At 38.5% G+C, this 14,788-nt stretch overlaps 2 protein-coding genes across 2 annotated transcripts; both read right to left on the reverse strand.

Annotated features, from left to right (window-relative positions):
• On the reverse strand, positions 1-6,558 carry LOC116303165 (monocarboxylate transporter 10). Its single transcript, XM_031712660.2, has 5 exons — positions 5,736-6,558; positions 4,021-4,255; positions 2,225-2,778; positions 1,377-1,746; positions 1-628 (listed from the first exon to the last, which is right to left on the reverse strand). The coding sequence occupies exons 2-5, from the start codon at positions 4,244-4,246 to the stop codon at positions 270-272; spliced, it is 1,509 nt and encodes a 502-aa protein (XP_031568520.1). The 5' UTR covers positions 4,247-4,255; positions 5,736-6,558; the 3' UTR covers positions 1-269.
• A 93-nt stretch (positions 6,559-6,651) lies between these two features.
• LOC116303166 (spermine synthase) lies at positions 6,652-14,657 on the reverse strand. The gene is made up of 10 exons (XM_089032885.1): positions 14,385-14,657; positions 12,787-12,880; positions 11,974-12,116; positions 11,351-11,442; positions 10,174-10,331; positions 9,667-9,753; positions 9,207-9,318; positions 8,467-8,546; positions 7,596-7,711; positions 6,652-7,093 (listed from the first exon to the last, which is right to left on the reverse strand). Exons 1-10 carry the CDS (start codon positions 14,561-14,563, stop codon positions 7,054-7,056), a joined length of 1,101 nt encoding a protein of 366 aa, XP_088889011.1. The 5' UTR covers positions 14,564-14,657; the 3' UTR covers positions 6,652-7,053.
• Positions 14,658-14,788: the final 131 nt, after the last annotated feature.

The raw sequence follows: 14,788 nt of genomic DNA on the forward strand, positions 1-14,788 counted from the left end.
TAGATTGCCTTAGATATAGTTTATTAGTGTTCCTTGTTTTGTATGGAGACAGTAATCTTTGTATTATAACTTTTATTACATTTAACACAATTTTGAAAGATAATTTAACTTCTTAACCTCATAACTAAACTCTTTAAATAGCAAAATATAGAAATACTCCATTGTATATAAAATCAAGCAAACTTGAAGACAATTCCCAAAACCCTCCGCTAGTTTTATGAAAAGCTTTAAAAAAAGTCAGTTGAGGCATTTGATGAATTCCTAATATTTTATAGAACAGTTTCTCTTTCAAGTTCAAAAAACAAATCTCTCAGCTTTGTTCCTGATAAGTAATCCTCTCTAGGACTAACGAGCTCTCTCTTAAGAAGAAGCGGTTGACTATCATATTTTTCACTCCCACTTCGTGAAGACGAATATCCTGAGCTTTCGCGAATCGAAAAACCATCTTTGTTCACCGGTTCTCTAGAGTCTGTTACCGAAACTCGTCGACGACTTTCAAACTTAGTTTTGGATTTCCTGTGTCGAAGCAGGAAAGCTACTACGAAGATGAGGAAGAATGAAAAGATGGCGACACTTCCTGACACGTAGAAGGCGACTGCGTAGGAGCCAAATCCATCGTATAACCAGCCTGTTGAGGAAGAAACTATCAGAGATTTTGAAGAGTGAAGCACTTGAAGTAAGAACGTACGTGGGTCCTGGAGGCATGATTTCAGTGTTATACATAAGGAAAAATTACTATTGATTTAAGCCTTAATGGCCGCCTAAAGCAAAATATACTGAAAAACAGGTGAAGGGGAAACAGGAGCGAGAAAATGTCCTGTTTTCTTTTTGTCTGATCGACGTGAGACGGTACTGAACAAGGGATTAGTCACTTGACTCATTCGTAACATCAACGTACACGTGCTCAATCCTGCAGTCTATTAAGACACAGACAAGGTCAGCTGCAGTCGCTCATCTGCGCGTGCGTTATATCAACCCGATTTAAATTTACTGACTACAAGTAACGCAGAAAACAGAAATTTTTAGGTCACCTGCGGTTGCTCAACTGCGCATGTGTAATCAGCAAAGCAGTATAAACCGCTGGTCATGAGTAACGTAGACAAGGATGTGGTCAGCGGCAGTCGTTCAACTGCGCATGTGTAATATCAACATGATAAGCTACTGGCCACAAGTAACGAACGCACACACTGCATGCAGTACTACGCAACTGAAAATGTGTACGAAATGCTGTAGTCAATAAAGTGCGCATGCGTACAATCAACCAGCCAAAGGTGCTGACCACAAGTAGTACAGACAACGCAAATGCCACTGGGAGTTGGTTGAGTGCGTGTGCGTTGCGGATTCATTCAGTTATCCAATGATAATCAAGTGTTTACCTGCAACAGGGGGTCCAAAACTCATGGGAATCGCGAGGCAACCGAAAAGATTCCCAACTCCTTGAGACAGATTCTCGTGTCCCACAATATCGGCCGTAATGACAGCGACCTGGCCAACAAAGCAACCATCGAAGAAACCAAAGGTCAAAGAATATCCGATGAGCCCACCGTACGACTTGGCCAGCGGACACAGAATGGTGCTTATGCCAATCACAAAGATGGAAAGCTGGTAGACATTGAGCCGCTTTATTCGTTTGAAGTCGCATATTTTCCCAAACACGACTCTGCCTAAGGTTGACATGATGGACAAAAACCCTATGAGCCAGGCGCCTTTAGACTTGGACACTCCAAGGTCCTCTGCGTACTTGACCTGCAATAACAGTGGATGTAAGGGACCACAGTCATTATTTAAGTCGGGGAGGGAGGGGGGGTGGAGGAGAAAATGGTGGGCCCTCAAATTTTTTTTAGTGGAACAGGGGAGGCCTTGAAAAGTCAAAAGGAAGATTGGGAGGATTTTTTAAACGATTGAAGGGGGGTACCCGAAAATTTTGAATGCTATTAGGTTGGGGTCTGGAAAGTTTTTTGTATCAAAAACATTTTCTCCTCCACAAAGAAATGATACTCAAGGAAATGACACGTGATCTCAGTTTGGAAAATATTACTGTCAAAGTTAAAGAAAGAAATGATACTCAAGGAAATGACACGTGATCTCAGTTTGGAAAATATTACTGTCAAAGTTAAAGAAAGAAATGATACTTAAGGGAATCGCACGTGGTTGGAGTTTGGAAAATATTACTGTCAAAGTTAAAGAAAGAAATGATAGTCAAGGGAATGACCCGTGTACTCACCAAATGAACAAACGGAATGAGATACCCAAACTGAAATATGGCGACAGTTGCCACCCACAACACATAGGCTTTGTTCTTCCATATCTTAAAATCAAAGAGCTTAGCTCTCTGTTTTCTAGTTCGATCGATTTTCGTGTTGGGTCGATACAAGAACGCTGCCACCCACAGCAACACAGCAAAAGCACTCAGTATCCTCATTGAATTCTTCCACCCAGTCGTAGACAGAAGATAGCTCATAACGGGACTGGTAACTAACGATCCAACACCACTCCCAGACGTGGCCAGACCGTTAACAAAAGCCAAACGATCGTGAAAATAATCCCCAAGCACTACAATCGAAGATACGAACGAAAAACTCGACCCAACGCCGAATAGAAGTTCATAAGTTACGTACATTTTGGTTGGTTCTTGGACGAATGACGTCAAGAATAGGCCGAGAACCGAAAGAAGTGCGCCTACGAAAGCAACGGCGCGACAGCTGTAACGGTCACAGAGGAGGCTGGTTACTGGCCCGAACATGAAGTTAAGACCCATTGCCATCGCTCCGATCCACGCTGTAAAGAGACGGAACAGGAAAAAGGAGTTTTAGAGGTCGCGTTGGTCCGCCTGCCACCCGGCCCTCCCCTCCCTTGATCTACATTTTTGTACATTTTTTAACATTAACGTGTGAGCTTTGAAAAATTTTATGCAGGTATAGTTAACCTTTTCTCGTCGAAAGGCTTTGAGAATCATAAAAAAGGTCACGAAGCACGACTAAAGGCCATATAATTTTGACCAAATAGAATGATGGCTTTGGCGCTTTAAAAATATCCATTATTTGGAAATAGACCTATCCCGAATTCGCTTGACTGACCACGAAACAATGGTTTGAAGTCGAGACTGAACTTGATTCTTTTATTCATCAAGTTCAACCTCGACTTGAAACCATTGTTTCGTGATCAGTCAAGCGAATTCGGGATAGGTCTATATTATACCGGCTGAACGCCGGCTAAGATTTTGGCGCCAAGCCATTTTTTCAGACTTTTCGCCCCTCGGAAGCGCGTCCATTGAACCCTTATTTTGACATAGGCGTTCAACTTTGTCAAAATAAATAGAAAAACTCTTAAGATTATATTATCTATATTCGTAGCATCAAAACAAGCTTCTCAAAATGCAAATGCATCAAAACAAGCTAATGTCCTAATATGCGAGTTGTTTTGTATTTGTTTAAATTCGGCACGGTTAATCAGTAAAAGAACGTCTAAAGTCGTGGTAATTTAACCTTGAAGTTAGGCCTTAAGAAGTCAAATAAAAATTTTAACTATAAACTATTTTACAAACTCGTCTGCCAAATTTCTGTAATAACACTATTATTTTAATTAAAGCACGGACTTCGAGAGATGAGTCGTATTGAAAAGTAATCTCTTTGGATTGAAAGGAAAAGCTAAAACTAAAAATACGAAATTTAAGACCCAAAATAGACTAAAGTTCAAGTCAAGTATTATTCAAATAATTAATTTCAAAATTGATATCTTCGACGATAAGCATCTTCTATAAATACTAGCGATACAATTAAGATTTATTGTCGCGTTCATCATAACTTATCTTATATATAGCAGATAAATGTCAGATTTTAGACGGATTTCCCCCCGTAAAATCTAGCATCAATTGAAATTTCAAAGTTTTTTTGCTCCAAGACCGACGTCAAGTCTTAGTTTAGTTTATAATTTGTACAAATTTTACCGGCGTTGTTGTCAAACTGAGGACTGAATAAAAATTATATATTTCAATATTCAATTTAAGAATTAAAAACTCACCAGTCTCTGCCTTCCCCATGTTAAGTTCATCTAAGAGGTTAGCATATACAACTCCAAAAGAATTATGGATTCCAAATACGATAAAATTTACGATAAACGTCCCTGCACACACACACCAGCCCCATCCGCCATCTGGGATGTCTGGGTGTTCGGAAGATGAGATGTCCCGAATTTCTGACGCTTCAAGGACTTTTATATCAAGATTTGAATCTTTAGTCTTCGCCATTGTGTGATTCTGTTATGACAAAGATTTTAAGCACAGCTCAATGTGTTTTTTTGTTATTTTTTCTGTGAGCGTTTGGATGCGACGGTAACCGGTCACGTAGCTCGCGTTTACGTGACATAATGGTGCATACAAATCAGATGCAAATGTGACAACCGCATTGCATCAGCCGTAAAGCCCCACTTGGAAGATTCTTAAAGCAAAGGAATACCGCATTGCGGGTTCAACTGCAATGACAGCAATTCATTAATCATATCAGTTTTTGTTTAACGAAATTTTGAACAATTGAATACAATTTCAAATTTTTGGGGAACCTTTCGAGCAGAATTTAATCAAATTTGGTTGCCTAAAATATCCATGAAGTTTGAGATAGGTAGTTTTATTATTCGTGGAGGAATGTGTAATGGATTTGAGGAAGGAAAAAAAACCACATGAAATTTCAGATATTTTTGGGGTGAGCAGTAAGGGAAAATAGATCCGCTTCTCGTGAACTAGACCCTCCGCACCTCAATCACGCCATAATGGCATGCGAGACTAGTAAATTACCCAGGTGGAATTTTTAATTCCTCCTTCGGCCAGCACGTATTTCATCAGCCTAGACGACTTTCCCCAGCCTAGACTGACCCCATATATTAACCCCCACCTATTGCTATTGGTTTACACTCGCTCGGAGCAAATTTCATAAGAGAAGAGAAAAAATTGAGCAATTTTCTTACATGTCAGAGTTTACGCTTGTACCTTTGATGTTGAATAATCGTACCATCACGTGTTACTGACCGTGCACAATGAACCAAAGCAAGTATGGCTGAAAATACTCATTTCCTAAGGCTGCGTTCATAATGTATGGTAGAGGGGAGCAGGTGAAATCTTTAAATGACAAAAAAATTCTTAAGACCCCCCTTGAAGTCTCCCAAAGAATAACTATCCCCCCGGGCAATCTCTCGTAGCTTCTTCTAAAAATTTTGCATCCCCCCCAATTATCTGAAAAAAAAAATTTGAACCCCCCCCCCCCCCCTTCCATTTTACTGGTAAACGTTTTTCCGATCCCCCCTAAATGTTTTTCATGTATGAACATTTTGAAAGTGAAAACTTTCATTCCAAGACCAAAATCCATGCGAATTAATATTTCCGCGCAGATACAGTTAAAAGTTACTAGATGATAAAGAAAGCATTAAAAAGGGCAATTTCATTTTCAATAAACAATTAATATTATCAAAAAGGATTGATTAACAAATAATACATATTTTAGAACGATTTTTTAGGGAAAAAAACTTTTATGTTCCCTAATACTGTGAAAAAATGGAGCAACTTTTCCTTCACTGTGCATGGTCAACATCATATATAACGATAAAGACGAACAAAAACATACAACAATAGGTTTCCCAGACATTCCAATTAACTACTATGGTTGTACGAAATGCTATCAGTGACATTGAAATGGCTTCCCATGAGAATAATTATCGTATGAGTGGGAAAGACTTATAGAACATACCTATACTGTACCATATAGTCTTCAAGTAATTCAACCAATCACAACGCGTAATTACGGCTACGGTAAATTACCGTGCGGCTACGAAGTTGTCGTATTGTTTCTCACTCGTACACCGATGACCGCCGTCTAAATTTATAGCGGATTATCGCGGCGTTTTCTACTGAAATGGTTAACGACGGGCGCCAGATATGAGGCGAGTAAAGTCGAGTGGAAGAGGATGAGGTGAAATTGAAAGGATTGAAGTTAAAGAAAGAGTCAGGTGGTGTGCGACACGGTGCACGTCACATGCATCGTCCAATCAGATTCCCTGTTTTTTTTACTTTTTTAGGCGAATGTCGCGCAAAAAAATGAGTTTGAAGCATTTTCCAAAATTCCTATTGCTGAAGAAAAAGCGTCTCTATTTCTTCGACATTAAAAATTAAGAGCTTGTTGCAAGGACATGGAAAGGATAGGCCTTCTACTACTGATAAGTGAAGTTTGAAGTAAAACTAAACAAAATATCTATTGTTTCTTCGCTTGAAAGTGGGAAGTTTATAAAGTGATTGTCTACGTTTCACTTAGTTTTTCTTCTACCGAAAGTTCCTTAGTCGAAATCATTTAATTTAGGATTTGAATGGACTAAATAGTGAAGAATGTCCTTTTGAAAAATTCCGGTCGACCTCTTCTAGTTTCTCTGTATTTGTGCTGCCACACACATCAACATCAAAAAGACAAAGCACCGTACAAAGTCTAGTTTTTTCCCGAAATTACGACTTGGATGCAGCTGGAGCTCTGTAATCTCCTACCTGAGACACTACGATGGTCTGAAGCAAATGAGCACAGTTTACGTTTTCGACCATCATGCAAGAGTGGAGTATAATGGAAGGGAATGAAATGGAGTAGAGTGGAATTAACTATATAAGTTGATTTAGTTAAATGTATTTACCACATTTTAATTCAAAACAAAAGTAAGTTACTTAGAGAAGATGCTAATACCATGCTAAAGACCCTTGCAACAATTGGTCACGTGACCGTGACCCTGCCCCCTTAAAAATAAAACAAATGTGTCAAAGTGAACATCGGAAATGGAATGAGCACCTTTATATTAGTATGAAGGCAAAGTTTAGGCTCTTAACGTTGAGTATAGGAGAAATGGTGTTAAATACAAAATCAAAAAAAAAAAAGCCTTTTCTCCTAAAGTCAACATTATGAGCTGAAACTTTGCCTTCTTACTAATATGGAGGTGGTCTGTTCATTCCTGATGTTCATTTTGACACAATTTCTCCTTTGAAGGGGGTAGGGTTACGTCACCTGTTGTATCAAAAGGCCTATTCCTAATTCAAGCTTGATCCTTCTTCCAAATTTCATAAAACACCCAGCTGGAAACCATTAAGGAAAAATATTCAAGATACTATTAGATTTACCTAGGCAAGAGACCATATCCTACAGAGTTTCTCTGAAGGAATATGTAACTAGTTAGAGGACATGTCCTATTCTTGGGTTTCAACAACATGACTCAAAATCCTTCAAAATCTAATTAATGAAACAGCCGCCATCTTGGTTCATTTAGCAAGAGAAGCTAAAGAGCAATGCTTTGTTATCATCAACCAACATGGCGGCTATGGCATAACATGTGCTTGGAGAACACAGTTTTATATGGTAATCTGTAACCAATAAGTGAGCATGTTCTATAGAGGTCTTAGTAATCTGTAACCAATGAGTGAGCATGTCCTATAGAGGTTTTAGTAATCTGTAACCAATGAAGCAAGAATATTCTAGAGATTAATTAAATTTAACCAATCAGAGTATGTTCTAAATAGATTCTAAATAGTAATCTTAAACAAATCAGAGAGCATTATCTATATATGTAATCAAGGATACAGTTCTACGTAAGAAGGTACATGAACAGATTCTTTGCAAAATTCAACAGGACATGATAGTTTTCCCAACTGTTCTTCATACATCTTTAAAGCATCGCTCATCATGAAGGAATTTCCCTGTGTTGGAAATAGAAAACTTCAAATCTTAGTCAATATCCTAAGTCAACCTGTGGGTTGATCTAAGTCAGGGCATGGCTATCTCACAGATCAAATTGGAATTTTGCATGTTAGGTTTAAGAGATGCAGGAAAACTCGAGGTTGCATACACATCCAAATTTAAGGAACTTGACAGGCAGGCCACGATGCCAGAACATGAGGTCATAATAGGAATTATCATACATTTCTATGAATTTTTTGTCAATAAGAATTCATAAAATTGATTATTCTCCTTTTTAAATATAAAACTGGCTTCTCAATTTTACTGAATTTGCATTTTTTAATTTTGTGGCCCGTCAAGTTGGATGCACACACAACCTTGAGATAACAGTCTATTTGATGGCCTATCAAACTTTGACTTAACAAACTTTGCACACACATTTTTAAGTTCAGGAATCAACCCCAAGACCTAGGAGATGAGGTGAATAAACTCCTATTTCCTTGATTCCTGGCCTTGAAAACAGTACTAGCCATTCGTAGGTTAAGGAAAAACTGGGTTAAGTTAGCATTTGAGTGCATCATGGGGTTGATTTATTGGAAAAATTTCTAAGATGGCATCTATTTCATCATCCATAAAAAATGTCCTAACTTGATTGAATTTTTAACTTTGGAATGGCCTATGCCAGACAGGGTGCTGGGGGAAGGGGGAGATTGGTGACAAGGAAGCATTATTCAGGCATATGAGGGGGGAGGGGACAGTGGAAAGTTTCACTAACCTGTGTGAAGTATCTTCCTTTTGGAGCCATGACTTTCATAGACAGGTCAAGAATGAGTCGCATGAAATCCCACTGTGAGCCTATTTAGAACAAAATAATGATTATGATGATGGTGATGATGATGACTGATGATGGTGATAATGATGATGATGAAGATTAATAATGGTGATGATGACTAATAATGATGGTGATGATGATGGTGAGATGATGATGGTGGTGATGATAAGATGATGATGATGATAATGATGATGACTAATAATGATGGTGGTGACTAATAATGATGATGATGGTGATAATGATGATGAATGATAATGATGGTGGTGGTGATGATAAGATAATGATGGTGATAATGATGACTGATAATAATGGTGATGATGATTGTGATGATGATGATAAGATGATGATGGTGATAATGGTGATGATGGTGAATATGATGATGGTGATAATGGTGATGATGATGATGGTGATGATGATGATAATGGTGATAATGATGAAAATGGTGATGATGATAAGATGATGATGGTGATAATGGTGATGATGATGATGGTGATAATGATGATAATGGTGATAATGATGATAATGGTGATGATGATGATATAGCACATTATATAGCATTGTACATCATACTGTACTTGCTCCTCAATGAGCCTTACAATCTTTAATTTTCTGTGGAGGACTTTCAGCAAAGCAAAGTATCAATTTAAAATGCATTAAATCACAGGGCATTACTTGCTGCTTACCTCTAGGTTCAGTAGTAATTGGTACAGCTGTCAAGTCATTGATTACATAATCAAACACCTTGCCTTCACTGATGTATTGATTCATGACTTTTACACAGTCACCAATGATAACCTGGTCAAAATCCATCAATATCAACTGAATGACTTTTTTACCATAAAAATCTTTTTTAACATAAAGATTTAATCATAATAATAATGATAATAATAATATTAATAATATTACTAATAATATCAATAATAATGGTAGGTTCTTAAACAGCACATTTATACAACATCTCAATGCGCTTTACATTTATGGACTTTACGTAATAGATCAAAAACAAGTGGGAGTGTTTGATCAGGGCATCTGACTGACTGACTGACTGACTGACTGACTGTCTGACTGACAGACCTATACTGACTGACTGACTGACAGACTGATTGTCCCAGACTCATTAACACTGACTCGTTAACAACTTACCTCATAATTGTCCCCTTTCAAGGAATCCAGGGAATCTCCACAGATGCCCCTCAAATATTTTTTTGCATGATTAACAACTATTTCATCTATGTTCAAGAGCCATTAAGGACTGATTGTTAACAATATTTATGCTTAATTGTGAACATAAATCAACTCTCAGCAAACAACACCGCCTCCTCTACTAGCAGAGAAAGTTATTACAGTGGAATCCCATTATCTCAAACTTGAGGTCACATCCCATGGACTTGTGCCTCCTTCAAAATTTTGAATTTCATTGAACCCTAAAACAACCTCTGGGCCGATCAAAGTCAGGGCACGGCTAAATCACAGATTGAACCCTGAAACAACCTCTGGGCCGATCAAAGTCAGGGCACGGCTAAATCACAGATTGAACCCTGAAACAACCTCTGGGCTGATCTAAGTCAGGGCACAGGGAACTCTATTGTATAAACAACCTTATTGTTTTGAAAAGTGCAAGAAAAAGGAAACCCACATGTATAAAAAAGATATTTCTGCCATAACAATTTGCTTGGGACTCTGCTTCAGTAGTTCATGAAGTATTCCACCATCACCACCTCCAAGAATCAACACTGTCTTGTCTTTGTAATCTTCTCGGCCTTGACCAGTGATGGCTCTCGTGTAGGAAATGTCACTTTCAGCTAAGTCTTGAAACAACAAAATAAAAAATCAGTTTAATTTACTGCGATTCCCAGTCACCTGACCCGGGGGGGGATACTGCCCCATATTCGCTATACCGGTACATGCCACCAAACAGGGTATGGTTTTCAATGATTCTACTCTGGAACGGGGTATATAAAATCGCGCTCGCTCTGGAACAGGGTATATGAAATTACAATCTCTCCTCTCTAGAACAGGGTATCCATTTTCGCAATACCGGAACAGGTTGTGATGTTCAGCGATCTTGCTCTGGAACAGCATGGGGTTAGGGTTCAGTGGGCTCAGTGGCACATCACTACCCTAAACTGGCAAGAGTACCCCCTCCCCGGGCATGTGACCATACAACTTGACCTTCATCACAAACGAAAAATTGAGTTTTGGGTCAAAAGGGTTTCTTAAATATGTGATAAGATTCCGATTACAAATCCGAATTTCAAACGCTTGCATGACTGCAAAGCTCTCAGTGTTAATTTACCTGATCTTGAAGACCCTCAAATTATAGTCAATACCCATCGCTTTGCAGTCAAGCATTTTAAATTTGGAGCCGGAATCCAGTGACATTTACATTAAAAGAAAATATATCTCGAGTGAGAAATTCACAGCAACAAGAAGCATGAGATAAGGGCATTAGGAATGATGGTGTTTGAATGTGTGTGAGTGTGTTCATGTGAGTATTCACGTCCTGTTGTCATAGAAACACTTTTGATTGATGTCCAATAAAGATTAATTTTTTTGTTTGTAAAAAGGTCTACAAGGTCTGCAGTATTTGAGGTATCGAGGTGTATATGTGAAGCAAAGAGTTAACTAGCTAAAAACTAGTGTGAGCTGCATCAGTGTTTCTAATGAAACAGTAAGCCATGAAAAGATGAAAAAACTTTTTACTCTGACGAAGGACTAGCATTCGAAACATCAGTATTTTCATCTTTTAATGGCGTAAAATTTACCCTTTTATCATTAATATGTGTGAAGCTGGAATTTCAAAAAGATTATTAAGAATGACACTTACTGACATCATCATCCAGCACAAGAATGTTGCCATAAATTATGGAGTGTAAAATCTTGATATTTTGATAAGGAGAATTTTCATTAACAACCACCCTGTTGAAAAAAAGGAGTTATTTTATACGTAAGACATGTTCACATTTGAGGCCTGTTTTATGGATGATTGAGATAAGCAGACAGGGCTTTAAGATAATGACTGGTCAGTCGCTGCTTGAACCGCCCAAATTAGATTTTGCTTGGGCATACCCCATCCTGGCTCTACGTCATTGGTTAAAATGGCTGACAAGGCAAATAATAGACCTCCTCGGCTTGGCGTAATGTTGTCCCATTTCAGACCACGTGTCATTCCCTTGAGAATGAGATTCTGTATCTCTGGAGCTGTATCCATATTCATGTGTCTTCTCATGTACAACCGAGTGCAAACCTTAAACAAAGAAATGATACTCAAGGGAATGAAACGTGGTCTGAAATGGGAAAACATTACGTGAGAGCCAAGGAGGTCTATTGACCAGCCAAGTCCCAATTCTGGCCAGACTTTGTCTGATGAACAACCGTTATTTTGGTATCATATAGTTTCGTCTACACAGTTTCATCTTTGATGGTAATGATGATAACCCCATTCCTTACTTGTCAATGTCATACTCCACTAAACGTTCATCCATGGTACCCAAGTATGGATCGATAGGTCCATCCCGTATGATTTTTGGGAGTCTTCTTGATTTCTTACTTGAAAACACTTCTTGAAGAGATTTCTTTAGAGTTTCTAATGCCTTTGATGATATAAAATTTGAATCATTAAAAAACAATGATTGGAATTTCCAAGGGGTGGGGAGGGTCTGAGGAGGGTATATTGTGTAAGTCCAGAAAATATCCATACCTCCCCCACAGAGGGGGATTGGAATTTCCAAGGGGTGGGGAGGGTCTGACGAGGGTATATTGAGTAGTTCCAGAAAATATCCATACCTCCCCCACAGAGGGGGATAGGAATTTCCAAGGGGTGGGGAGGGTCTGACGAGGGTATATTGTGTAGGTCCAGAAAATATCGATACCTCCCCCACAGAGGGGGATAGGAATTTCCAAGGGGTGGGGAGGGTCTGACGAGGGTATATTAAGTAGTTCCAGAAAATATCCATACCTCCCCCACAGAGGGGGATTGGAATTTCCAAGGAGTGGGGAGGGTCTGAGGAGGTTAGCTTTAAGCCTTAATTTTCTTGGAATACCCAGGAGATACAGGGTTTTCCTTAAGTTTTGAAATAATAGGAGATGATCATGAATTTTGAGCACCAGTTAGCAGAGCATTCTCCAATTTCTGATCCTTAATAAAAACTCTGGGATATAAGGCTTGGCCTAATCCCGCTCATGGGGAGGGTATTCTGTATGAGCAAGTGCATAATAATATGTCCTATAGAAGGGCAGTCTTTCCATTGATTTTTGTATCACCTCTTTTGATAAAAGTTCAGATCCACCATCTTTGACAATTTGTACAATATCAAGAGATACAAGTCCATTAGAATAGTTTCTCAATGTCCAGTGCCTAAAAAACAAAGCATGTGTCAAAGAATAAAGAAAAAACAATATATTTCTCTATATGTCCTTGACCTGAGGGAGAGAATTGTGTCAAAAGATGTTTCATAGGCAGGAGAGGGGTAACACACAGCACTAGTGCTCAGTGTTTGGGGGACCACATAACTCGGGGGACCACATAACTCGGGGGAACACAAATCCCTGTGTCACCGACGGTTGAGCAAGCCAAGCTCGAGCCCGACTCAAGCACGAGTGACGAGTATATACCCTTCAATACTCACTGAAACTGCATTCTCTGCCTGTGATAACATAAGGGTAAAATTCTCCCCTCCACGCCGGGCACAAATGACCTCAAAATCGGCATGGTTGGGGTATTTTCTAAATTACAAGTCAGCAGATATATATCAAACTTGGAAAGAATATCAGGGTTGACCAGACGGATTAAAATAAATAGTCTTTAGCATTACTGTTACGGGTATGACGTCATAATGACGTCATAACATTGTTTTCCAATGGTTTTCATATAATTTGAACCTGATTCATGCTTCGTGAAATGTGTGTTTGTAGACGCTTCTTGATATAACCAACACAGTTTTGAAAACCGTATCTCGATTGGTCAAGGCAGTCAAAAGTTATAGAAATTTTTAATTTCATAGTTTTCCCACCAATTTTTGGCGGGAAAAAGATTTGAAAAGCATTGATAAAAACTGTTGCTTCATTCATCTTTTCGAATTCCTAACAACGTTGCATTAAAATTTCTACATAAACTACACTAGTAATGATCTAAAATCGTATCGTTTTAGATTTTTGAATTTTGAAGCCAAAGCGCTATAATTAAGACAAGAAATAATGCTTACGTCATTATGACGACATGTGAATTTTAAAATGCTTATATAAGTTAACCCAATAAGATTTTAAAGAGTATCAACACTGCTTTAGTGCTAAGTAACAATTATGCTCAGAGAAGTCACTCGTTCCACAGCATTTAAGAGTATTTTACAATTCAAGATGACGTCAAATTGGGTGATGTCACAAATTCCTTTAATCTTTAATAACTTTAGTTAGAAACGTCGTAGCGAGTTCCGATAAACATTGCAATGTTTTGCACAACACTCTCCATCTGATCAAGTCAAATGATAAAGACAGCAATCAACAATAAGAAATTACCATAAAAGGAGATGCTGAAAATGACGTCATAGAAACGTCATAACCTCTTAAAAATGAATCATTTTATAAACCTGCACTTCCCCGATATTCTATGAAAATTTCAGCTTAGTTGGACGTCGAATAACAAAATTAATAGGATTTCTTTATTCTGGGCACGTTTTCCCATGCCGTTTTTGAGGTCATTTGTGCCCGGCGTGATCTGCTCCCCCCTTATTATTGAGAAAAGCAAAAACTACCCAGAGGGGGTAGACTAGTGTGAGGTTGATGTCCTTAAGAGTTAGGAAATATTTGAATTTTCGCCTGCGTTGTCATGATAACTTAATTACCCCGTTGTCGTGATAACTTACCCTCCATCAGTACCAACGAAGACAAACATGTAACCAAGTTTATCCCCAAGGTCTGTAGCTACTAATGGCCCTTTCACATTACAGCTTCTCAGAATATCGAATACCTTTGTCCGAGCTTCATTTTTGGAGAAATCTAAAGACGTTTCATAAAAATCTAACAAACTTTGGACCACAGACATGTTTTCACGTGTAGTTCAAATATACAGAACCACATGCACAGAAACCTTCTCTTTGCAGAACCGATGTAAACGAGGTGAAAATTCTTATGCAGCAGTCGATGCATGTTCGGAAATCTTCGGAAATCTTCGTAATTTCAAAGTTGAAATTAAAATTTATGCAAAATATGCAAAATTTATGCAACTGTTCCGAAGGATACTCGAGACTCGTCGGGACTTATTCGTACG

The sequence above is a fragment of the Actinia tenebrosa genome, unplaced genomic scaffold (genome assembly GCF_029948245.1).
Source record: "Actinia tenebrosa isolate PJP-AT-01 unplaced genomic scaffold, QUT_ActTen_1.0 PGA_scaffold1__47_contigs__length_23844297, whole genome shotgun sequence".
Classification (NCBI taxonomy): domain Eukaryota; kingdom Metazoa; phylum Cnidaria; class Anthozoa; order Actiniaria; family Actiniidae; genus Actinia; species Actinia tenebrosa.

Excerpts from the sequence above, each read along its gene's own strand:
- LOC116303165 (XM_031712660.2), bottom strand. The coding sequence starts at position 4,246 with ATGGCGAAGACTAAAGATTCAAATCTTGATATAAAAGTCCTTGAAGCG. Across the intron at positions 2,779-4,020 it reads CATGGGGAAGGCAGAGACTG|CGTGGATCGGAGCGATGGCA; the intron begins GTGAGTTTTTAA and ends GTCTCTTTACAG. Across the intron at positions 629-1,376 it reads TTTTGGACCCCCTGTTGCAG|GCTGGTTATACGATGGATTT; the intron begins GTAAACACTTGA and ends CTTCCTCAACAG.
- LOC116303166 (XM_089032885.1), bottom strand. The coding sequence starts at position 14,563 with ATGTCTGTGGTCCAAAGTTTGTTAGATTTTTATGAAACGTCTTTAGAT. Across the intron at positions 11,443-11,973 it reads GTGGAGTATGACATTGACAA|GGTGGTTGTTAATGAAAATT; the intron begins GTAAGGAATGGG and ends TTTTTTCAACAG. Across the intron at positions 7,712-8,466 it reads AAGGAAGATACTTCACACAG|GGAAATTCCTTCATGATGAG; the intron begins GTTAGTGAAACT and ends TTTCCAACACAG.